This window comes from Talpa occidentalis, unplaced genomic scaffold (assembly GCF_014898055.3).
Source record: "Talpa occidentalis isolate TD23 unplaced genomic scaffold, MPIMG_talOcc4v2.1 talOcc4.6, whole genome shotgun sequence".
NCBI classification, from domain to species: Eukaryota; Metazoa; Chordata; class Mammalia; order Eulipotyphla; family Talpidae; genus Talpa; species Talpa occidentalis.
This window is the reverse complement of record NW_023604972.1, coordinates 81,079,079-81,105,142: the sequence shown is the minus strand read 5'-3', so window position 1 is coordinate 81,105,142 and position 26,064 is coordinate 81,079,079. Positions and strand designations below refer to the sequence as shown.

General features: G+C 37.3%; 1 protein-coding gene across 2 annotated transcripts in view; it reads left to right on the top strand.

Annotated features, from left to right (window-relative positions):
• DEPDC1B (DEP domain containing 1B) overlaps positions 1-25,004 on the top strand; it is a 59,633-nt gene extending 34,629 nt beyond the window's left edge. Inside the window, exons 6-11 of one of the 2 annotated variants that reach the window (XM_037529414.2) lie at positions 2,967-3,014; positions 7,698-7,838; positions 15,984-16,150; positions 18,262-18,438; positions 22,194-22,379; positions 23,539-25,004. In XM_037529414.2, the coding sequence (XP_037385311.1) occupies positions 2,967-3,014; positions 7,698-7,838; positions 15,984-16,150; positions 18,262-18,438; positions 22,194-22,379; positions 23,539-23,700 (881 nt within the window). In that variant the 3' untranslated portion in view covers positions 23,701-25,004. The remainder of the gene's footprint in view (positions 1-2,966; positions 3,015-7,697; positions 7,839-15,983; positions 16,151-18,261; positions 18,439-22,193; positions 22,380-23,538) is intronic. The other variant, XM_054687940.1, reaches the window with a different exon arrangement.
• The last annotated feature ends 1,060 nt before the right edge of the window (positions 25,005-26,064 follow it).

Sequence of the window (26,064 nt, the reverse complement as noted above, 5' to 3'; positions counted from 1 at the left end):
TAACTAATTGTTCAGATTAAGGAAATGTTATAAAAAGGTGGACATTGAGAAGTGAAAACCTCAGAAAAATCCATTAGATGCTAGTTCACTGTTAGCTATATTGAACATTAAGTGATTCCATATTATTCCTGGAAAATCCACGAAAAGTGAGTAAGTTTAAGACCTGAGGGCTTGTACTGATTTTAATATGGGTCCTGTGGTCCTGTGGTTGATTTTAAGATTCTAATTGACCTTTTCATTATGATGTCTTTTTATCATATTTTCTAGGGTAGTGTTGGTTTATGTTATTTTTTATTTTAATAAGAGTAACTCTTTAGGGCCTCCCCAGTGGCGCAGTGGTTGAGCGCTGGGTTGCGAAGCCGCCCGCGGCCTCTGGAGTGCCAGTTCGATCCCCAGCTGCTCCCCGGCCACCAGAGGAGGGTCCCACATGGTGCGCAGACCTCTCCTGCCGCCCGCTGCTCCCCTCAGCAGTGTACTTCGGTCCTTCTGCCTGCTCTGCTCCCCGCTCTGGCTCTGGTGAATTCTCTCACCCTCCCGCGCTTCTGACTGTACCCAGTGCATGTATAAACTAAACAAACAAACAAATAAAAATAAATAAAACATGCCTCTATTTAAAAAAAAAATATATAGAAATGCAAAGAAAGTTTTTTTTTTTTAAAAAAGTAACTCTTTAAATGTAGAAAGTGCTTCTCCTCTAACCCAGTTTACAAATAAGGAGAAAAGGACATAATAGCAGCTGCCTTTATTGGTTTTTGATTTGGAAAAATTAAGTTGTGGTACCTGTGGCAGACCAGAATCTGAAAGCTGATTCTGATTTAAATGTCCTTCTGGATCAGATTGGGGCAGCATAAGATAGTCTGTTTGACTGGTTTCTTCCTGTAGTTCAAATCCTTGATCCTGGGAATTGGCTGGAACTAGAATGATCTTTAGATATGGGAAGACGGTGTGGCACTTTAGGGATTTTATAAATTATCATTAAGTTTAAGATTAGAGTTTCCTGGGCAGCAGAGCTATATTAGAAAGAACCTGAGCGGGGGCCTCCCTGGTGGCGTAGCTGGGTAAGTCGCAGCACTATGAAGCTGTTGGCAGCCACTGCATCTTGAGTGGCCAGAGAGCTACCCACATGTTGCAGCAGACCTCTTCAGTCCCGCCTGCTCCTCCTCTCAGCAGTGTATTTCGGTTGATCTGCCTGTTCTGTTCCCCACTCTGTCTCTGGTGAATCCTCTCACCACCTTCCAAACTCTGACCTATACCCCAGTTCTTCTATGCAAAAATAAATAAATAAAATCTTAAAAAAAGAAAGAAAGAACCTGAGCAGTTGTGAGAGGGAAAGAGGACTTTCTGGCTGTGTTTTCTGATAGGACCTGAATGTGTCTTTGCAACTTGTAATGCTTTCCTTTTTATAGTCCCTGTGTCAGAAATGGAGGACATCAGAACACAGAAATAGATTTGTGATATCATGAGTTGTCAGATTAGTATAAACATATAAAATTAAATTCCATTGGGCAGCAGTCTCTCTGCCTGCCTGTGACTATGCAGGTGCTTCTTTTAATCAACTCTCTCCCTCTGCAGAGCAGCAGCTTCCTACCTGCACGTGACTTGTCCCATGCCAGGGCTTCTCTTCAGGCAGCTCTCCTCAAGGCCCCTGCCTGTGACGATGCAGGCCTCTCTCAGCAAACCTGTGCCTTTCCAGGCAGCTCTTCCTGTCCGCTTGTGTCTATGCAAGTGTCCTTTACTTTTCAGTCCCTTTTCAAATAAACCTGTTCTTTAAATATTAAAAAAAAAAAATTCCATTGAAAGAGGGGGTATGAAAAATATCTGAAATTCTTCCACATTGTCTTGAGTGCAGCAAACATTAATGCTTTTTAGCTGCCAGTTACATGACCAGTCATCTTTATTTCATGAAGTCAGCTCTTCAGAAAGAAGTGAACACTTCACAGGACTTAGGTTTATTACATTCAACATAGTCAAGTAGCATCTTTACAGTTTTATAGAGAAGTGGAGAAGATAAAGAAGTGGAAGTAAGAAGGCCGGCCTGTCGCATCAGATGTCTGTGACAGGGCCACCAGGAAAAAAGCCCCTGTACCAAATGATTAAGTGGGGACTTTTTGTAGCAATATTAACTATTTTTTTAAAGATTTATTTATTTATGCATACAAAACTGGGGTACATTTTGTGTTCTTTTTTTAAAAAGATTTATTTATGCATATAAGAGCTGGGGTATAGGCCAGAGGTGTGGGGGGTGAGAGTATTCACCAGAGACAGAGTGGGGAACAGAACAGGCAGACTGACTGAAACAGACTGCTGAGGGGAGCAGTGGGTGAGTCAGGAGAGGTCTGCTGAGCCATGTGGGTTGCTCCCGGGCTGGGGATTGAACTCATGCTGCAGTAGCTGCGGATTGCTTCATAGGTTGTGGCTTAACCCTTGCACCACCAGGGAGGCCCCAATATTAACTTATTTGAAGGCTGCTCTAATGCCAATAGCCTATAATAATATCAGTGGCACTCTCTTGCCTTTGAAAATTGAAACATGAAAAATGATACTTATATTGGACATTGGACATACAGAATATACTGTCATTTTTAAGGGGGGTAAACTGGCTTCACAGATGTATTGATATTTGATGGCTAATACTTTTGTTGTATCTTTTATAATTATTAGAGTAATTAATTTGTCTGTTAGTTTATTTGAAAGAAACCAGCAAATTTCTTCTTTTCACTGATGTTTTAAAAGGTATAACTTTTCATTAGAGAAATTTGGATGCCTGAAAATTATAATGTGGTACTACTGTTAAGGAAAAATTTCCATGGTGTAAGTGTTCTGATACATAAATAGGTAATTTATGAATAGCAGATATGTTTCGTGTTAATTGGGCAAGAAATGTGTTCTTATAATACCAAGTATGTATATAATTCTCAGAATAATCCTGCAATTAAATAAATGCCTTTATTTCCATTTTTTTGCAGAAGAACTTCCTTATTGGGTACTGTCAGCTATGAAGTGTTTGGCAAATTGTAAGTACTAGTTCTCTGCTAGTTTTATGAGATTAGTATCCTGAATTATAACATTTTTGCTCAGTAGTTTGAATGTTGATTTGATTCCTATGAATCTGATGGTTAATTATTTTGGGACTACTGTGATTTTACTGATAATTTTGTGATTTAGTGAAAGGACTGAATTATAGAACTTTTTTTTTTTAAATTTATTTAATTATATAAGCACTGGGTACAGTCAGAAGCATGGAAGGGTGAGAGAATTCACCAGAGCCAGAGTGGGGAGCAGAACAGAAAGACTGATGAAATACACTGCTGAGGGAAGCAGCGGGCGCGGCAGGAGAGGTCTGTGCGCCATGTGGGACCCTCACCATGGGCTGGGGATTGAACCGGCGCTACAGAAGCTGTGGGCAGCTTCGCAGCCCCACGCTCAACTGCTGCACCACTGGGGAGGCCCCTGAATTATAGAACATTTTTAATGGAAATTTTGTGCTTTTGTTTTCTAGTAGATATAATCACACTGCAAATAAGCTGTACACACTTCATACTGTTGTCCATCACAGGAAAGAAAAATTAGAGATAGTGATTGATTGTAGCAACTGCTTGTTAACAGTTCACAGGTTTTTATTCCTAAAAATCTAAATTTTTCTTCATAAAAAGATGCCTGTACTTCTATATTGGTTTGCTGGACTGATCCTGGCTACTATTGGTTTTTCCTAGGGCAGTTGTTTAAATGGGAGGGAAATGTTATAGATGACTAATCTAACTGATAAGCAAGATGGCTTAGAAGAAGAATCACCTGCATGCAGAGAAATGAGAAAGTTTATTTTAGTGCTTTAGATGTAAAATGAGGGGACCAGGAACAGATCACCTTGAGCATTTTCATAGGTACATGATATGTATTTTATAGGCATGAAATCTGTTTCATATGCTATCCACTTCACTGACTATCATAGACACTGTGAAGGAATGCTTTAGTACAGTATCTTGCTATTATTCCATTTTCCTATGGTTTTTCTGAAGCCTTAATCCAAAGAAGGGATTCTAATATTAATATCTTAACCAAAACAAGTGATTTTAATAAGAATTCTTGTTATTTTGACCGGCAGATAATGATGTTGTTTTATAGGGCCTTTGAACCTCATAGATCACTGAGAAAGGTGGTTTCTTCAATTTTGGATAGCACTAGCTCTATTATGATAGATATATATATTCTTGAATTAGTAGACCCTGCATTTTTATTTATTTGTTTGTTTGTTTGTTTGTTTATTTTAAAGACTTATTTATTTTTATACAAGAACCGGGGTACAGGCCAGATGCACGGGAGGGTGAGAGGATTCACTGGAGACAGAGCGGGGAACAGAACAGGCAGACTGACGAAATACACTGCTGAGGGGAGCAGCGGGTGAGACAGGAGAGGTCTGCCTTGCCATGTGGGTTGCTCCCTGGCCGGCAATTGATCTCAGAGGCTGTGGATTGCTTCATAGTGTGGTGCTTATCCCCTTGCACCACCAGGGAGGCACCCCCCCCCCTGAATTTTTATTTAACTGGAGTTAGTTTTGTTTGATTATATGGAATGAAACTGAACTATTCAGTTTTATTTGGGTAATCTCAGTGGAAACATAATATTTTGAACATGAATTGCAACTGACATCCTGAATATGAACAGCACTATTAGTTTCTATGAAGCCCAAAGTTCTCTATTTAACTTAAAATTTTCACTGCTTTTGGTTGATATTTTGGAAACTTTGAGATAGAGAGAGTACTGTGGTTTTAGCTTAGGGGGGTGCTTTCCATTTTTCCTGCTCAGCTATTTGAAGTAAATTATATTTAAATTATATCTTTAGCTAGAGTTGGAAGTGATGACATAGAAGGTATAAATGGGAAGTTAAATTACCCATTTCTGAATTCCTGGCAAGCCAAGTAGTTGGCAGTTGATCAGCTGAGAATGAACAGAGGAAGCTAACAAAACCTAAGTAACAAATCTAGGCAATAGTATGTTTTAAAGTATATATTAGGATGTGGCTATGATACTAAATTTTCAGTGATGATCAAAATGTAATGAAGAATTTTATTTTCCCTCAAGCAAGAATTATATACAAAGCAACAAAACTGTGACAGAAAGGTTAGACTAACTGGAGTTATCTATCACTGGAGAGAAAGATGTAAGAATGACTTAGTACTATTCTTAATGTGTGTGAGGTGTATAGAACAGGGACATGTCTTCACATCCATCAAGTGCAGTGCTTTGTACATATTTTGTTTATGTGTTAGAGGAAAAAAGGTGGCCAAAGGGCAATGTCAGCCTTTTGAATAGCTTTGTAAAATCATTAAGTTTTACAGAATTCTCATTGTGCCACCCACCCCCAACTTTACCCCCCCCCAACTTTAACCTGAGTCTATTAAGATCATGATCTTGTTCTTCTTATCCTTAAAGATTCTAGATTTCCATGATAGTCATTTATTAGGGAATATAAAATTTAGGCTGAATATGTGGTATTTTGAGTCCTCTGCCTCCTTTTCTGCGAGTCTACAGCTTAGTTCTCCCCCATAGGCCCATCTGCATTTATTGTTGACCATGTGCACAGAGGCCTGTGTGCTTTTGTTGTTGGCCAGACTAATATTTGACCACATAGGAACTGAGACTAAATAAATAAAAACCAGGCTAATTGTGTTTTCTTTTCTTCTTTATTATGTAGGTTGTCAAAAATGAAAAGGCAGTTATTTACCACAATCTATCAGTAAACTAAAAAAAAACTAAGTTTAACTATCTATCAGTAAACTAAAAAACTAATTTTATAAAACATTGTGAAGATCAAGGTGATAAATAAGCATAAGATCTTTCATAGGGCTCACTATGTACTAGCATTTTTAGGAAAACTTTTTTTGTTGTTTTATATATTTTTAACAGGTGCAAAAAAAGACAAAGAAGCAAAAAATTGAAAAATTTTTTTTTAAGATTTTTTAAATTTATGAATAAAAGAACTGGGGTGCAGGACAGAAGTACAGGGGTGAGAGGATTGACCTGAGACAGAGTGGAGAGCAGAACAGGTGGATCTACTGAAATACACTGTTGAGAGGAGCAGCAGGCAAGACAGGAGAGGTCTGCTGCACCATGTGGGTCAGCTCCCTCCCTGAGAATTGAACTCAGGCCACAGTGGCTGGCTGTAGGTTGATAGCACTGAGACTTTAGCCCCTGTGCCACCAGGGAGGCCCAAAAAAGACATTTTTAACAGGAATGGTGAAATGTTCACAAATAAGTACAACTGCTTAGAATGACATGCATACTTATGCTGGGAGGGAGTAATTTGAGGCAATATGTATTGACTGTTGAGGCATACCAAGCTAATTATTTCAACTCACTAAACTTGGATGTTTCAGAAGAGAAAGCAAGCAAAAATGGTGGCCTCATTGGCTGCTACGTTAATGTGGTAACACATATATAGATCTTTCATAGTTTTCATGATTTTGTTACAGGGCAGGGAGGAGGGGGTACCCCATACCCTGCAAATCTGCCTGCTCTAAATAGGTTCTGCCATCCGCTGCATCAACACAAATTAAATCAAATTAAATTATAAGAAGTATGCAGAATATGAAAAGGCAAGAGATTTTTTAAAGATTAACAAAAAGCTATTTTCGTAGTGCCCATGAAATATAAAGGCCCAGAATGCTGTACTGTTCTTTTTACATTTGATCCTTTTCATTTAAATACAAAGATTCTGTTGGAAAAATTCAGTTTTTATTGTGTTCACTTTCATCCTCTTGAGGGTACAAATCTATTTGGGTACAGTTGTTTACTCTTGTGTTATAGTGGGCCAGACTGGCCAGTACCTTTGCACTCCTTTCTTCCCTGCTGTAGTAGAAATCAAGAAGGTTAACTAACCTATTCCTCATGGGACTCCTTGCCATTTCTTTCCCTCAAGGTGTAGATAGATCCCATTGTTTTCTTCACTGGGCAGTGAATCTGTGGTCTGTGTGTGTATTGTGGTGGGGGGCACGGGGGTTGGGGGGCGGCATTTGCTACCAGTTCTGTGGAGAACTACTAAGTGTTTCTTGTTCTTTGTTGCCAAATACAAGTGGATCTTTTTCTTGCTTTTGGCATAGGATATGGCTGGCACCAGGCTGTTTCAGGCGTTTTATACTTATTCTGTCTTTGCACTATGACGGCTTGATAAAATATAGTTTTATAATCAGAACAAAAATAAGATAAAATGTTAAATCTCCTTTTAAGAAAAAAGAGTACAAAATTCTTATTATTCTGAAATCGTTGCAGAAATTATTTCACTTAACTCTTACTCTAAAATTTTATAGTAATGACAAAATAATGAAACTTTTAACAGTAAAACTTTATAACTTATCTGTTAGTATGTGAGATAATGGTTTTCTTGGTCAACTATCTAGTGACACTAGGAAAATACTATTTCAAAAAAAACTGTCATTGTTTATATTTTATGAAAATGCCTGTTAGGACATAAAAGAGAGTGGGCTTCTTCTTTTTAAATGGTAGTCAGCCACTGATCTTCCTCATTGTTTTATAATAGCTTTCAATTTAACTATTTGTATTAAATTGACTGTGTTGGTTGTGCAAACAAATGTATATTGTGTTTTTCCTAGGAAAATATTTTTGACTACCCTACATATGGGGAGACTAATACTTGGAAGTGATTTACCCTGTTAATGTTTCTCTCTCTTTTTTTAAAACAGGGCCTAATTGTTCTGATTTGAAACAGCCTATGTACTTAGGATTTGAGAAAGATGTCTTTAGAACAATAGCAGATTACTATGGTCATTTGAAAGAACCTCTGCTTACATTTCATCTTTTTGATGCCTTTGTCAGTGTATTAGGTAAGTTGAATTACAATGAGCATGTATCTGCATTATTGATATGGAATCATGTCATTTCACTGTCTTGAGAATTTCATTAGCCAAAGCTCATAGCATTTTTGAAAATAAAAACTTATCAGGTGCTTGCCTAGTTGGAGTTCTGCTCTGTGAAGGAGGAAAGGAAGATGGTCAACCTGTATTATGAAGCTCAAAGCAAGGACCAAGAGTTTTTATTTATTTTTTTATTTTTTAAAAAGATTTATTTTATTTATACAAGTGCTGGGGTACAGGCCAGATGCGCGGGAGGGTGAGAAGATTCACCAGAGACAGAGTGGGGAACAGAACAGGCAGACTGACGAAACACACTGCTGAGGGGAGTAGCGGGCTAGACCGAGAGGTCTGCTGAGCCATGTGGGATACTCGCAGGCCAGCCCGGATTGAACCCGCACTGCAGAGGCTGTGGACAGCTTCACAGTGCGGTGCTCAACCACCTGCGCCACCAGGGAGGCCCAAGAGTTTTTATTTTTTAAGAAAGAGTAATATATGCCATTTGTACAAAATAGTAGAAAAATGTAAATTTGCCATTTACTGATTATGAGTAAATCTGCCACTCTGGATGTGACTTCCTGAACCATTGAAATATGTAAGTTTTTCATTTAGAAGTTAACCTCTTTTTGTGAAAAAAAAAAAAAAAAAAAAAAAAAAAAACAAGTTTTTGTAGTACTATTTGTTGTCTAAGAATGTGTTAAGTGGAAATAAAGTCTCAATGATAGTTCCACAGTGGGTTTATTAGATAACCAAAGTGAGAATTTGAACCCAGGAAGCAGTTGGACAGATTTTACTCTGTGAGAGCTATTCCAATAAACACCAATTTGAATTTTGTATATATAGGTAGGAATAGTAAATCATTGGCATTAAAGATGTAATTATTCTTGATAGGAGGGGCTTCTAGTTCTGAACTGTCCTGACCTAAATCTTTGCTTATGCTGGAGAAAGGAAATGCAGCATTTAATCTCATCCTTTCTAAAGAATTGGCTGCAGAGATGCAAAGACTGGGTACTCATTGTTACACCTTTTTTAATCTGGCTCCTTGCTGAACAGTTAGGGTGAAAAGACTTGCTTTACCTCTAGGCATCAGATTTTCGGTTGCTGTTTAAGAAATGCAGAGGGTTTTGCTGGTGAGGAGGGTACACCAGGTAAGAGAGCCAAGCCATACAGAATTTACACTGATACAGTGTATTACACTGTATTACACTAATGCAGAATTTACACTGTCAAAGAAACATGGTAAAAAGAAATCAGCATTTTACTATAGGTCTTTCTGTTATTCCTTTTTTTTTGGAAATCAGATTTTCCTGTTGCTGTTATGATTGTTCAATGTGTAGTATCATTTTCTTGTCAAAAAACTTGCTTTAAACATTAAATTGTTCTGTGGATATCATATGTTATGTAAATTTTGGTATTAACATTGTTTTTTTTTTTGAGTATTGGCTTTATAGCATTCTTTCCCCTTTCTTGTCTCTATCTTAATTTCTTTTTGGAAAAATGAATGCTGCCATAGTATCCTAACAAAAATGTTTCAGTAATATGTAAATAACTTACCTGATCACATAGCACAATACTATGGATTTTAAAATTTTTTGTAGATTCTCTGATAATAAGAAATAAAATCCAATAATTGTGTGTATAAAAGTGAGTTTGTTTTTAGAGAGACCATTATTGGGAACAGATGAAGGCATTTAGATCTATTATCACTGGGTCTTCTTGGTATTTTGTTTTCAACCACGGAGGATTGAGGGTTTTTATATTTACGAATATCACGCTAAATGATAAATACTTGTTGTTTAATATGCATGTAGACTAATGGAGTAGATTCCCATTACAGTCACTTATTAACTTGATGCCACTAGTAAAATAAGAGTTCTGAAGACTAGATTAAAAAATCACTTCTTTGATTTTCTTCTCACTTTGCATTTTCATAATGTTATATAGTAAAATTATCTGGTTTGGAAATAAAAGAACTTAGAGGTAAAAAAAAAACAAGAACCCAATATGAACCAGTTATACATAGAATGTCCCTGATCTATAACACTACAGTTGTTTATTTTGTGAACATTTTAGAATTAAAACTGCTTCCAAATTGATGTTGGAGTTATCCACGCTGACATCCCTCTATAGAGGTTTTGTATGTGAAAGGATTTGGGAAGAATGGAGACTTGCACTTTGCTCTCAGCAAGAATAGATGTGCATGCCCATGATACATTAACTTTACCTCCTCTGTTCCTTTTCATGCGAATATACTTGAGACACCCTGTGTTGAAAACCACTTTTAAAAAGATCTTTATGTAATGAAAGAAGAAAATAGTCTAAAATTCTATACATAGGTTGAATCTCAGTAAGGTTGACTTACTTCTGAAATTTTGTTACTTACTTTGATTGGAATAGGATTCCATTACATAAAATACTTTGAAGTAGGTAATCAGCATACTTCGTGGAGCCTAGAAATTCCATAACATTTTCAATGGAAATGATTTTTAGTTTAGTTAATGATTTTAGTTAAAACTTCTTTTGAGGTTTATTCCTTCACTTCTAGCATTGAAAGAATGCTACCTTGATGCCCAAACTGTGATCCTGAGAGCAGTTATTATTATTGATACATGAAACAGAACATCTAAGAGTTCTTTTTAAACCTGAATAAAAATTTATATTTAGGACATGGAAAACTTATTCTTTACTTAAATTTAAAAAAGAATTTAATTAGTCTCAGCAGTCTGATTTAATAACCTAACTATCTATAGTATTAATCTTCATTTCCAGTTGTAGTTCCTTATATTAAGATTAGAGTTCAGAACCTCCCCTGGTAGCACAGGCAGTTGAGCACAGCCCTGTGAAGCTGTCCATAGCCTCTGCAGCACAAGTTCGAGCCCCGCCAGCTGGCGAGATTCCCACATGGTGCGGCAGATCTCTCCTGTCTCGCCCGCTGCTCTCCTCAGCAGTGTATTTCAGTCAGTCTGTCTGTTTTGTTCCCTGCTCTGTCTCTGGTGAATCCTCTTACCCTCCTGCAATCTGGCCTGTACCCCGGTTCTTGTATACATAAATAAATAAATCTTAAAAAAAAAAGATTAGAGTTCAGCTGACTCCTGAATAGGACAGTATCCTTTATTTACACTCCATGTGCATCTAGAATCCATTGGCTGTGTAGCACGCAGTAATTCGGCACATTGGGGAAAATGAAGAGTCAGATAGGGAGCACAGAATGACATGGCAGAAGGGAATAGTGTTTCAGAAAATTGGATGTTTTTTGTGTTGTATAATGTTACAACCTGAGATTCCCATGCTGGTGACTTATAGGCCAAATCTGGCATATAAATGCATATAATTTGACTTGTGTGTTTTAAAGAAGGAATTTAATTAATTATCAAACTAAGAATAAGAGATTCATATAAGAATATTTTTGGCTTGTGAAAAGTTTGAAGATTTGGCAGTCCTGGGCTTGAATTTTCAGTGTAAGAAGCTGCTGCAAGTGTTTTGGGGACATGAGCTCCAATTTGCCATTTTGCCAATACTCCCCATTTCTACTCAGATGCTGAAGTTAAGTTCATTTGATTTTGATCCCTTTTGTTCATTTCTTCCATTTGTCTGCTCTTTTAGGCAGCTGAGCTTGCAACTCCTGGTTTATTTTTTTTGGTAAGCTGAAAGACTAGGATAATAAATTTTTGAATTCCTTCCTCCTAAGTATTATGTTTAGAAATTGCCATTGAAATTCACTAGGCTGACTGTATCCTGGATCATCTAATGCAGTGGGTTGAGATCTCCTCCTATGTCATTGAACCTAGAAATATCCATAAAGTTAGAGTTTCCATTCTTTGGTTCTTTTGTCCAGTGATTTCTAGGAGATCTTGTGGAGCTGTGTGCTGTCTTTGCCTCTTTACCTTTCTGCCCTTATATTCTTCAGCTAATCTTTGGCTTATCCCATTGTCATTTATAAGGGAACGCTGTTCTTTTTTTCAGAGGGTGCCCACTTGGTGCATGTGACCAGGTGCTCTTAACCAAGTTAGCTGAAAGCTCTTTTTTTTTTTTTTTAAAAAGATTTGTTTATTTATACATCTAAGAACTGGGGTACAGGCCAGAGGTGTGTGGGGTGAGAGGGTTCACCAGAGACAGAGTGGGGAACAAAACAGGCAGATTGACTGAAATACACTGTTGAGGGGAGCAGGATGAGACAGGAGAGAGGTCTGCCACGCCATGTGAGTTTTTCTCTGGCCAGGCATTGAACTTGTGCTGCAGAGGATGCGGACAGCTTCATAGTGTTGTGCTTAACCCCTTGTGCCACCAGGGAGGCCCAGTCGAAAGTTCTTGATATCTGTGCCCTGTGCTCTCAGGGCCCAGTGCTTATGGCTGGAGCTTTTGAAGGCATAGGTGGGTCAAGTAAGGATGTTGAATTATTTCCAGATAGCATGAGTGCTATTCTTTCAAAATTGTTAGAATAAAGTAGAGTAGATGCTCCTTAAAAATTAAAATTTTGGCTATAACTAAATTCATAAACTCTAAGTATACCATTATCTACTAGGATAATTGGGGGAAAGTTTAAGTCCTTCTCACACTGGATTAGAGAATTAAATGTACAAAATGCAAATTTCAAATGCAGTTGATATTTATCCAATATTAGGGTAGGTAAAAGATTAAAGAGAAGTTATAAAAATGCTAATAGTAGTTTTGGGACCTCCCATGTAGGAAAGGACATTATCTTGTGCATGGGTGAATACCTACTTTTAAACAAATCACAAAGGTGACTAGTTTTCCTTTCCTCTGGAGAAATATACTTGTCCCTCTTTTCCTAGTTGCTGTGTCTTCCTTTAGGCACGGAATTCTCGTAAGTAGATGTATTGTTTGAATCCTGTAAGTTTAGTATAGACCTTTTCCTTTTTATACCTGCTCTCAGTGAAAGTGAAACTGATTTTTTTTTTATTCTCTTGGTTTGAAAATTATAGTGAATCGTTCTTGAATTTCTTATTCTCTGGCTGAACAGACATTGATCTTTCTGGAAGTTTGGACCATCTCAAAAGTCTGTATTTCTCTTCTTTTTGAGCTTCCATAAAGACTAGCCCATTGCTAACATTGCATGGGTTTGTAGAATGACGAGGTCTACTTTGCAAAAATGAAAATTTGTGTTTCTAGGAGATTTTAAAATAGAAATCTGATGTAACCATTGGGGCATGGGAAAGAGGATGACAGAGATAGGTGTCACACAAAGCACTTAACAATTCTGAACCTGCCAGGTGGTCATCATGGCCAAAATGTCCCCTAGCTTCGAATATGGTAGCACTTTATACATTTCCATTGACTTTGATTTATTCATATTATATCCTGAGTATTAAATTTCTCTGAGATAATAGGATTTCTGAGTATTAAGTTATTAATGTACCCTTTCTCTAGCTAAATAAACAAAGAATTTCCCTGATAATAGAAAGTCTCAGGGTAAGTTGCTTAAGTTAATTGTTGGATTGCATATTGTTTTTTCATTATTTTAGTCTTATTTCAGCAGTGGAAACATCACTAAGCTAACATACCTTGACCTAGTTGTTCTTGGTTTGATAAATTGCTTTGCCTTTCTGGATTCCAGGTTTTTCATTGATAAATGGCAGTAATGCCTATCATACTTAGAAATATGAAAATATGAAACTTTAAACAATGGGTAATGTTCATTTTCCTTCTATGTATCTTTGTTTTGAAAAATACAAAAAATTACATTGCATAAATTAAGAGAATATTGTTATCTAGCCATTTCTTCTCTGAAATGATAGGAAGTATTTTTTTTTAATGTAAAATTACTTGCAATAGACCTTTGTAAAGTATAATTGATAAGTACTATTATATCATTCTGAAATGCAAAGAATGGATTCATTTTGGACTGCAGAAGACCTTTGTCATTTTCTGAAGAGAAGGAATATTTAGTATTTTCATAATGAGATCATAGAAGTGATGAAAGATGAGAAAGCTAGTTTTAGCTTTTTTGGTAAAATGAAAAATAACAATAATTACAACATTGAAACTCTTTGGTTATAAAGTGAGAATAGAATACTAATACCTTTCAGAAGTTCTTAAAGTGGAATGTAAAAAAAAGTAGCATCTCTTTAAAAATCAGTTATCGTTTGGGCCTCCCCGGTGGCTCAGCGGTTGAGTGGTGGGCTGTGAAGCTGCCTGCATCCTCTGCAGTGCTGGTTCGATCCCCGGCCGCTGGCGAGGTTCCCACATGGCGCGCAGACCTCTCCTGCTGCCCCCACACTGCTCCCCTTCTGTCCTTCTGTCTATTCTGTTCCCCACTCTGGCTCTTCATTTGAAGAGCTAATGCACTATGACAAAGATAGACTCATTATAATAACAAAAAAATGAATTCTAATCTAACCCTTAACACAAACAGTGTTAACAGGTGAATTCTCTCACCCCCCCACGCTTCTGACAGTGCCCAGTACTTGTATAAATAAATAAATAAATCTAAAAAAATTTTATGAAAAAAATAAATTAATTTAAAAAAATCAGGTATAGTTTATGATCTTGAAGAATCTGAACAGTACTTGAAGATATCTTGAGTTCAACTGTATATCTTCATGTGTATTTTCAAAATTTTTAAAAATTTATTTCATAATCATAAACTTAAATCTGTAATCTAGCTAGACTTGGAAGGGGATAAAGAAAATATGGAACCAAATGGTATATCATTTACAAAGATTATAGAGTATTTCAAACAGATGGGGGTAAAGGGAACTCTCCTGAGCTACAGAAGGAATGAACTGATGGTTAATATAAAACACAGATTTATTAAATTTGTTCACAATCAGCAGTGGTTTATTATTAAACTCAAACTCCTTAGTTGGCATTCAGGGCAGTCTCATATCTCATCTCTGCTGACCTTTTACTTTTACCAATAAGTCCTTGTGCTCACCTTCATCCTCACGGCTTTCACAGTGACTTACATTTCCACTAATATGCCACTTGTAGATCTCTCTTGTAGCACTTCTCACTTTTTGCCATTTTTTTGTTATTGTAATGAGTCTATCTTTGTCATAGTGCATTAGCTCTTCAAATGAAGACCTGGTATATCCTTGTATTCCCAGGACTAACACATTTCCTGGTATATCATTCATGATCAGCTAATATTTGACTATGAAAGATGGTTTTTGTCACTAAGCTAGAGACAATCTTGTAAAGATTAAATATAGAACAAATAAACTAGTAAAAGTAGTTTTATCTCTTTAGAGACATTTAAATATAGGTTATGTCCAGAGACAAATAGGATTGAAGAGGGCACAACCTTAGAATATCCTACTTTTTTTTTACCAAAATCATACTGGCGATGAAGGATGGCATGTAACCTGAGTGAATTAGCACACTTAGATAGGAAATGTAACTTAAGTATAAAGAAGGGTTATTTGACAGATATATTTAGGAATAAATGAAGCCATTTGGCAGTAGACTGACTCGAGGAGCATTAGTCCTATTATTAAGTCTATGAGAGTCATACAAGGTGATGACCATGCTAATCAAGAAGAAATAATAAAAGGAGAATTCAGGGAGTGACAGCATACTTGTATTCTTGTTCATACTGTCTTGGACCTGTTAACACTGTTTGTGTTAAGGGTTAGATTAGACTTAACCAGAATGTTCTTGGTTTAGTGGAAAAGAATGCTTAAAGAATGCTATCTGTTGTATGTGAGGGGGTAATGGCTTTATTTTTAAAGATTTATTTATTTATTTATACATGCACTGGGTACAGTCAGAAGTGCGGGAGGGTGAGAGGATTCACCAGAGCCAGAGTGGGGAGCAAAACAGGCAGGACAGAAGTACACTGCTGAGGGGAGCAGCGGGCACGGCAGGAGAGGTCTGCGCGCCATGTGGGACCCTCGCTGGCGGCCGGGGATCGAACCTGAGCTGCAGAGGCTGCAGGCAGCTTCGCAGCCCAACGTTCAACTGCTGCGCCACCAGGGGAGGCCCGTTTGTTTCTATTTTTTATGCTGGTTTATGAGTGACAGTGAATCTGTTATCATTCGGCTCAGTATAGTTGAATATGTGAATGTGTTTATGTAGTTTCAGTAAATACATATTTTGAAAATGTGAACATAACAGTGAGCTGTAAGTTTCAAAAAAATTAAAACTTTTTCTAAATAGGTTTGTTACAGAAAGAGAAAATGGCCATTGAAGCATTTCAGATTTGCTGCCTCCTTCTGCCACCAGAAAATAGGAGAAAGTTACAGCTGTTGATGCGGATGATGGCAAGGATCTGCTTAAATAAGGAGATGCCACCATTGTGTGACGGCTTTGGCACCCGAACACTGGTTGGTTGATACCTAACATCTAACATGACTTGTTTTTGGAAGAAAATTCCCCTGAGTAAAGTTTACTAGGTAGGACAACAGAGGAGAGTACAAGGCAGACTTGCTTGAAGAACCATGACTTCCTTCTACCCAGATGGATATTGTGCTTTTGGTCTTAGTGTCTTAAGAACATAAGGGCAGACTCTGAGTGTAGAGTTACCTGCTGCATCCTGCCTACTGGCAACACAAAGAGAAGAAAGGCGAGACAGGAAGGATAAATGGGCTTTGAAGAACAACATTCTCTTCTTCAGGACAAAAAGGACTGCAAAACCTTTGTTACTATAATCAATCAGAGAGATTAGAAAATATTGTGGGTTAAAGAAGTAAAATACAAACTTGCGCTAGAACACTTGGGAAGAGAGAGAAAACTTGTGTTTCTCAGGGCATGGTCTAAGGGTCCATGAGTATTTCTTCAATATTCTCAATTTTGCTTAAAAACATGCTAATTTTGAATTCTACTTTGTAATGCCTTTATGTGTTTTATAATAGAAATTATATCTAGAATTACTAGCAAAATTTCTTAATTTTCCTGAAAAAAGTTTTAGAGCAAAATTGATGCTCATTAGAATATACATCCTTTCCATGCTCTGGTGAACCACTGTGTATCCCTGAGGATCTGATGGTCCAGAGGATGTGTGGGGTAAGGTCAGGGAGCACTCAGTACCCAGTGGAGTATTTCTTGACCTTATTTTGGATGGGTAGAAGGGCTAATGTACCTTTGTGGACAATTGAAGAAAACTTTGTGCCTATTTCCCAGAAAAATGCATGTGTAAGATTTTGCATACAATTTTAAGTCATTCACAGATTCTCTGGAGTCCATAGTTTCCAGTTAAGAATCTCTGGCTGTGTGTCTCTCCATATGTCTTTTGCAGTATATTGATGAAATCCAGTCTTATGAAACAGAATTACATGATTTTATGCTTACGTGGGGATAGGGGGAAGTTCATTCAGAGGATGGCATTAAGGATGGTTTAGTTAATATGAAGTGTATGGAAGCAGCTGCTGTAACATTTTATATTTCTATGTACTATAAAGAGAATCTTATTCATCATTTAATGCATGTCTTGTAAAATCTCAAGGCTTGTTTGAAGGTGATTGTCAAATATACATCCAAAGTCCTAGATAAAAACTTTTCCTAGGAAAAAATATGCTAGAGGTACACAAACTGCTAGCAGATTTTAAATAATAATGAAATCAGGATTTTATTAGACTAAATAGCTATAAAGAACTTTGAACTTAAAAGTGCTGCATGATCCATGTCATGGTGGTGATAATAATTTTCAGAATTTTTTGTGTGTGTATGTACATATTTGTGTGTGTGTGTGTGTGTATACAACCCCCTTTACACATTTATCAATTTGTTCTGTAAAAGGAGGTACTTTTAAAAGCTGCATAGATAGCTAAGCTTTGGAAACAGCCCAAATGCCCCAAAATAGATGACTGGATAAGAAGATGTGGTACATATACACCATGGAATATTACTCAGCATTCAAAAAAGATAACCACATGCAATTTGCAGCAACATGGATGGAGCTGGAAGGGATCATGCTCAGCGAAATAAGCCAGAAAGAAAAAGAAAAATACCAGATGGTCTCACTCATAGCAGGAATCTAGAAAACTTAAATAAGGGACCAGGAAAAAGAATAACTATAAGAAAGAAAATATCAAAATCAACAAACAACTATGAACCAGAGACACTTTATGGGGTGTGGGGGGCGCGGGGAAAGGAGGGGTTGGGGTCAAAATAAGGGGATTGTAATTATATGGGGAATATAAAAATAAAATTTAAATAAAAAAATAAAAAAATAAAAGCTGCACAGACAAGTATCTCTGCTATGTCTCTGTGAGATGAAATGCACCTTCTTTTAATGCTGGGTGATGAGAAGGTCAGCCCATCTGAAGTGACAGGTGTGTCCAGATGCTAGGTTGAATGTGCACCCTGTGTTGTGGGACATTTCTCACTAATTAGTCAAATTTGCTTTTTTGCTGTTTGCAAATTGGATTGCATTCAGCTCAGAATATGAAGAAGCAGCTCATCTGTGTTTATTTTAAAATCCCCTCACCCCTTTTAGATGGTTCAGACATTTTCCCGTTGCATCTTGTGCTCCAAGGACGAAGTGGACTTGGATGAGTTATTAGCTGCTAGGTTGGTGACGTTTCTGATGGACAATTACCAGGAGATTCTGAAAGTACCTGTGGCTTTGCAGACCTCCATAGAAGAGCGTGTGGCTCATCTACGAAGGGTCCAGGTAAAGGAGGGTATTATCAGTTTTATAACATTGCTGGGGGAAAGTCATGCAAGCATGGTAGGCTACTTAAGATGTTTTTGTTAAATAAGGATTAAGTGCAGTAATATGTACAAAGTGTCCACAGCATGGCTTGGCACCTAGTAAGCACCATATTTGTTTGTGTTATCATTGCACATTTATGTAATGTCTATGTGGGTTTGTTATGTCCAACTGCATACTTTTGATTGCAAATGTCTTAAATGAATTAGTTTAAAATTTACATATACTTTCTGATGGAAATCATTTATGCTTAATACATGAGCAGCCCAGTGATTCATAATAGCCTAGTGGTTTCTTATATGAAAAAGCTCTAATGCAGAGAAAACCTAAGTTAACTTGTCCAAAGCCACAGAGCCAAGATTTAAACTGATGCAGTCTATTTCCAGAAACATTGCTCTTAAACTACTGCACTGTACTGCCTCTACAAAACAGAGCGTGGTCAGAGAACATGGCTTTAGACCATAAAGACCTCGACCACACTCCTGGCTCTGCTCTTTCCTGGTTGTGTGGCTTTGGGCAAGCACCTAAAGCTCTCTGGATTTTAGTTTTGCAAGTATTAAAATGGGCCATTCCTGCTCTATGATATTGTTAAGAAGGTAGAATACCATACTATATACAACCCTTGCAAAACATCTGAACATGGCAGGCACTCTCTGAAAACTAGCTATTATTGTTTCATTGTTAATGTTATGTTAAAGCAATGCAAAAGAAATGTAATCTATTACCATGTGGGCCCAAAAGTGGACTTTGTTAGCCTGTGGGAACAGAAACTTTTGGAAAAGGCTGGCAAGTTTGCTTGGCTCCAGATATCTGAATAATTGGACCTCTCTTCCCTAAAGTGCTTTTTGAGGCTCCACAATAAAGGACCAGTTTACTCCTACCTCCCAAAGTATTATTAAAGTAAATAACTCTTGAACTGTTTCCAGTATACAGTTTAAAAATTAAAAATTTCCTCTATTTTTTGTCACTAACTTAATATATTAAAGGACTTAGGAACTGTAGGCAATATGTTGTCAGTATTACAGTCTTTGAGGTGTTTCTCTCCTTCCTTCCCTTCTTCCTCCTCTTCTGTCTGTCTCTCTTTGATAACTTTCTCTTAACAATACAACAAAAATTTCCACATCATTAAATATTCTTAGTTGACCCTAGAGCAGCCAAGAGCACAGACCTGGATCTAAATGCCCTTTGTCAGCACTGATACCTGGGGTATGTTATTTAATGTCTCTCTGCTTCCACCTCTGCTTACCTTCTCTCTTTTTGCATCTGTGAAAACGGGATATTTATATCATCCTTCTGGGGTTATTTTGGAGATTGAATGGCTTACAAATTGTAAAGTACTTAAAATAATGTTTATTACATAGCGAGCCCTCAGTTGGTAATTATTATCATCACTGTTATTATTGGCAATGTATGAATATATTATGACTTTTTGAAAATTTTTTTGATTTATATTTAGGTCTTTTCCATGTTTGTTTTTTTTTTTTTTAAAGATTTATTTATTTATGCATACAAGAGCTGGGGTACAGGCCAGAGATGCGAGGGCGTGAGAGGATCCATCGGAGACAGAGTGGGGAGCAGAACAGGCAGATTGACCAAAATACACTGCCGAGGGGAGCAGCAGGTGAGACAGGAGAGGTCTGCCTCGCCATGTGTGTTTCTCCCAGGCCGGCTGGGGTTGAACTTGTGCTACAGAGGCTTCGGATTGCTTCACAGTGTGGTGCTTAATCCCTTGCTCCACCAGGGAGGCCCTTTTCCATGTTTTTTTAAGAATAAATTCCTAGCATCTGTAACACATGATCAAAAACAGGACACCTCCTTTTTATACTGCATAATGAATGTATTTTAAGTATTGGCTGCATGTTGCCAAACTTCCCTCTAGAATGATTGTTCCAGTTTATATTCCTATCATTGGTTTAAGAAAATGTGCATTTCATTGCATCTTTGCCTACTTTGAGTCTTATCATTAAACACACATATGTACCATTGCCTTGATATTTTTACAAGCCAAACTTTCTTAAAAAATTAAAAAGAAAGTAAATACTTGTATGAACTTCTGCAAGGAAAAGTGATAGCAGTAACTATGTTGCTTGCACACTCATGCAGTTTGTGTTTGCACACTCCACAGGCGTGCGTGTCCTGTATAGCATCTGCACTGTAGTCCTGCAGGCTTTGTGTTCAGGTGAAGAACAGAAGCCTGAGCTATGATGATTGATGCAGGGTGACATGAGCTCGTGAAGAGGCACTGTGATGACTGAATAAAATCAGCAACTCTCCACCACTGATTGTCCAATTATTTTTTTTACTTAGAAGTACTCAGTAGAATAGCCAAATAATTGTTAGTTTTATGGCACCTGTACATGGTTGTTCTCTCATGCAGGCTCTCAGCCTATCACATGTAGGGCAGAGCTTCTCTGGGAGTAAACAGTTCTAGTGACTTGTTTTGGGGCTGTTTCTGGGCTGAAGCTGGGCTAGGTAAGTTATGGGAGGCAGCCCGTAGCTATCTATTTTTCTCATGTCTTTGGCTTCTGGCTGTCACACATTACCTGAGCCTTACCCTTTATTCTGGTCCTTTCCTGTTTTCTCTCATCTCCTTCAAATAAAAAAGGAGGTGTCCTGTGTATTTCTCTTTCCCTTTTGTTTCTGGCCTGTGTCTCTGGGTTGTTTCTCACTGACCTGGTAAACTCATATTAAGGCATAGAGTGTACTTGGTGTAATCTCCCCTCTTGGTAACATATTTAGTTTAAACTGTGCCTTCTGGAAACAATTTTTTAAAAAAAGAAGTGAGGGCCTCCCTGGTGGTGCAAGGGGGTAAGACACAACCTATGAAGCTATCCACAGCCACTGCAACATGAGTTCGATCCCTGGCCTGGGAGCTACCCACATGGCACAGCAGACCTTTCCTGACTCACCCACTGCTCCCCTCAGCAGTGTATTTCAGTCAATCTGCCTGTTCTGTTCCCCACTCTGTCTCTGGTGAATCCTCTCACCCCCCCCCACACACACCTCTGGCCTGTACCCCAGTTCTTGTATGTGTAAATAAATAAATCTTAAAAAAAAGAGAAGTGAATGTAATAGAAATTTTATCCACTGAAGAATAGTAGGTGTTATAATTTTGAAGAGATGAACCTCTTATACTCTGAAATTAAGTATTTTTATTGGATGCTCATTTGTTCACAGGTGTTGATACCTTTTTTTTCTCCTTAGTTCTCCTCCTCCCACTTGCCCTGTGTAGCGTCTGCTCTTTTTTTGTTTTTGCTTCTAACATTTTTGGAAATGGTTGGGTACGTCTCTCTAAATAACATCTGAGCTAAGTAGGTGCCTCTGTCATCCTAAAGCCTTGGAGGGAGTGTCAGACTCTCCAGATGTGGGAAGGCACCTGGGTAGTTCACAGTGTGTGCTCAATATTGTAACTGTTTTGAATTCTTTTTGTCCACATGTTTAGTTTATGTGTAAATTTCAATCTTATTAAAAGAGGGCACATGGTTTTTTGTTTATTAAAATGACTCAAGTTTAAAAGGTAAAATCTCTTATTTAAAACTGGCTTTAAGTGATTTTTTTAAATTATGGATAAACTTTTCAATATAGTTTTCCCTTGTCAAGTTGTGAGGAATGTTATGGTATTCCTGCCAGGAATATATTGTATTTGATCTGAACTAACTTTGATAATTTATTTGAAAATACACGTTTCCCTTTCTCCACTAATCCTTTTGCCTCAGATAAAATATCCAGGAGCTGATATGGATATTACTTTATCTGCCCCATCATTTTGCCGACAAATTAGTCCAGAGGAGTTTGAATACCAAAGAGCATATGGCTCTCAGGAACCACTGGCAGCCTTGTTGGAGGAAGTCATAATAGACACCAAACTCTCTACCAAAGAGAAGAAGAAAAAATTGAAGCAGGTAAAAAGGATATTCTTCAAAAGTCATTTCTTCTTCTCTCTACTCTTAGGTGGTTATTTTTCTATTTATCCTCAATAGGTTTCCATATGAATCTCATTTGAGACATAGCAGGTTTGAAAGTATATTATTTGGTCTGTATGTCCAGGAATTTCGTTGTTTTACACAGTGGATGCCAGTTTTCCTAGCTCTTTATTCTCCAGTGTAGATCTTTTACCATTATTGAACTCTTCATCTCAGTTCCCCAGTATTTATTCCCTGTTTTGATAATGTGGTATGATGTACGCAAGCAATTATTTTAAGTTTGAAGAGCATCTGCCAAGTGAGGACAAATTGTTTTGACTTTTTGAAAGAGTAAATCAGACTACCTTTACAAATGTAAAATGTCTAGAATTTAATAAAACCTTTGCTTTAGGTAACCATTATAAAATTGGTTTCTTATCTCTGGCATTACTAAAAGTTTTTAGTTCCTGCTAGGCAATATGACGTGGGGTTACTGAGAAGAGTTTTCAACTCAAAAATAGGTTTACTTTGACCAGTCTTAAAATATTGATCCAAGGTCATGTAAATGCTTCTTATTTTTAATGACTGAATCCTGTCTGCATTGCTTGATTCCTGATCATAGCATATAAAATTGGGTTATACACAGAGCCGAGTGCTACATTCCCAATCATACTTCACTCAGAGTAACTCTGGAGTAGAGTTCAATGGTTTTTATAAAGTAATATGTACCAAGTTGCTTTTTCTTCCATTTGAGCAGAACAGGTTGGGGCTGAGTTGGACAAGCAGGGAGATGGTGAAATATATTTGGAACAAAATTTTCTATGTTAAATACAAGTTATTTTTTAAGTCAGAGTTATTTGGCAGTGGGGGAAATTTTAAGAAATATGATTGAAAGAAGTTTATTTACAGATTAGGTCATAGTAAAGATCACCTATAGATCTATAGAAACTAGAACCAAACTATTTAACAAAAAAAAAGTGGATTTGTATTGAAATGAATTTGATTATGATCTATTTTCTTAACTGTTCTCTTTTCTGATGGAAAGCCATAAACTTTAAAACAGGAAAATATGGGATCAGAAACTCTGATTTTTAAAGCATTATTTTATTGGCTTTTATCTTTTTTTTTTTCCTGCCCTTGGATCTTTTTTTTTTTTTAGTTTCAAAAATCTTATCCTGAAGTCTACCGAGAACGATTTCCTACGCCAGAAAGTGAAGCACTTCTGTTTCCTGAAAAGCCGAAACCAAAACCACAGCTGCTGATGTGGGCGCTAAAAAATCCTTTCCAACCATTTCAAAGAACTAGAAGTTTTCGAATGTAATACTTCTATAGCCATTAGAGATGTCTGCTATGGCTGTTTTGAATAAATGGGTGAATAGAAGAAAGGATTATGATGATGGAAAAATGAAGCGCATGAAATAGACTACTGAAATATAAAGATTATCTGATTTCAAAAAATATCGAGCCATTTCAGTATTTTTATAAAACTCATTGCTGTTTTTAAGTGTGCAAATTACTTAAAAATTATGAGACAAGCAGATAGTGGTAATGTTAACATGCTTGTAATTGTTACAAAATTTAAAGGTATTTTCATTTATTTGTTGTTTTTCATGGTGTTTATAAAATACTTGAGTGTACATCCTAGTTATGGATGTCTTTGTTACAAGCAGGTCTTAATAATAGTGTATATACTTGAACAAGAAAGGCACTGAGTACTGTTACTGTGATGCTATTGACTTAATAGCCAATTGTGACTTCTTGTAAATTCTGTTTGTCATTGTTGCACAAAGATTTTTGATGTCCTATATTATAACTGTCTTTTATTGCAGATTTGTTAAATGGTATGGCAGATTTACTAAAGCTGGTTCTTTTAAAACATATATATTAGTCGGTGTTTACCTTGCGTGGAATAGATTTTCATCTGCCTGCAGTGGTATAATGTTAGTCTTGGCTGTAGATGGAAAATTAGAGTGGATAAATTTATACAGTTCCTTAAACCTGCGATTCTAAGTGAAAATCTTGTTTCATGGAAAATACAAATGGGTTAAGTAAAATGAGACTACTGCTACTTCCTTCATAAAGATATTTTCCCAGCCTCCTCATCCATTTGAAAGTAAATGGAATGTAAATAAATACTTTTTTTTTTAATACTGCACCTGGTGATTCTCTTTTGGCATTTAAGCCAGATGGCATCCTCAAAATGCTATTATTGCAGCACTATTTACAATAGGTAAAACCTGGAGACAACCCAAATGCCCAAAATAGATGACTGGATCAAGAAAATGTGGTATATATACACAATGGAATATTATTCAGCAATCAAAAAAGATATGCCATTCGCAGCAACATGGATGGAGCTAGAAGGAGTTATGCTCAGTGAAATAAGCCAGAAGGAAAAAGAAAAATATTGGATGGTTTCACCTATAACAGGAATATAGGGGAACCAAATAAGACATCAGTGTAAAAAAAAAATAATAGCAGTACAAAACACAACAAAGCAAAAACAGACAATCATATATCAGAGACATATTGCAGGGGAGGAGGAGGGAGAGGGATCAGAGAGAGAGAGGGAGCAGCATGGGAGACTGGTGATGGTGTGCGGGTGCCTTGGGGAAGGAAATTCTATGGGGACTCAATCTAAGGGGGTGGGAGGAAGCAAATATTGTTTAAAAATAAAAAAATTAAATTAAAAAAAATTCTAAACAGCATTGCCTGACTATTGTTCTCATGTCAGTCATTGGTATGATAAAATGTTGCAACAGGAACTTTGCTGTCACTTTGCTGCATGAATGTTGAGGGTCACAACTACCGTGGAGCAGGTTTGCAAGGCAAGCCTCTGTTTGAGCAGAAGCAGACGTTCTTGTGCCATTTATTGAAAGCATACAGGCTAGTAAAAGCTGATCATGTGACGATGGTATGAGGAATAAAGTTTGGAGGGTGGGATAGGAATGGGGTTCGAAGTTTTACGAGGGACAGGGAAGGGGACATTGTGACCATATGTCAAGAGACATTTGTGTCAGCAGAGTATTTGATGTTATCACAGGCAGAGTTATCCTGAGACTGCCATGGAGATAGCCACGTAATCAGGTCAACAGTGGCCTAGGTGTCCTCGGGCCTGTCTCGTGATATGAGCTATACGCTGTAGGTAGTCAAGGAATTCTCTGCTGTGATTTGTAGATAGCAAATAGGCCACAGTTGTCCATGAGTGGCCTGCTAGTAGCCAGCTCCTAGGAAGTCACAATAAAATAAGTGACAGTGGATTTGTCCGCTAGCTTTTGAGAAGGTGTTTTGTCCATTTCTTTTGCTTTGCTATGCCCTTTTGCAAATAGTGGTCCACTTAGATTATGGGGCACCTGGAAGACTTTTTCTGAGAGTAATTACAAAAAACAAAAACAAACCAAGGGTAACACTAATTGGCTTGCGCTTATCTTTGCACTGATATTTCTTTGCACTTGAGATCTGACCCTGTTCTTTTTGTAGCAGAATGCCTCCTAAAATGGACTCAGATGTTGCTTATTTAAAAATGGATAGAAGTATTCCTATTGGCTGATGCTCCCCTAACCTTCCAAATATGGAAATTATGGGAAACTACTAGTTTTTGAGTATTTATTCCCAGACCTTTGAGTTCTGCTCAGCGCAAAGAATAAGTACTTTCTATTTGCTGTCCAAGGTAAAATTTACTTTA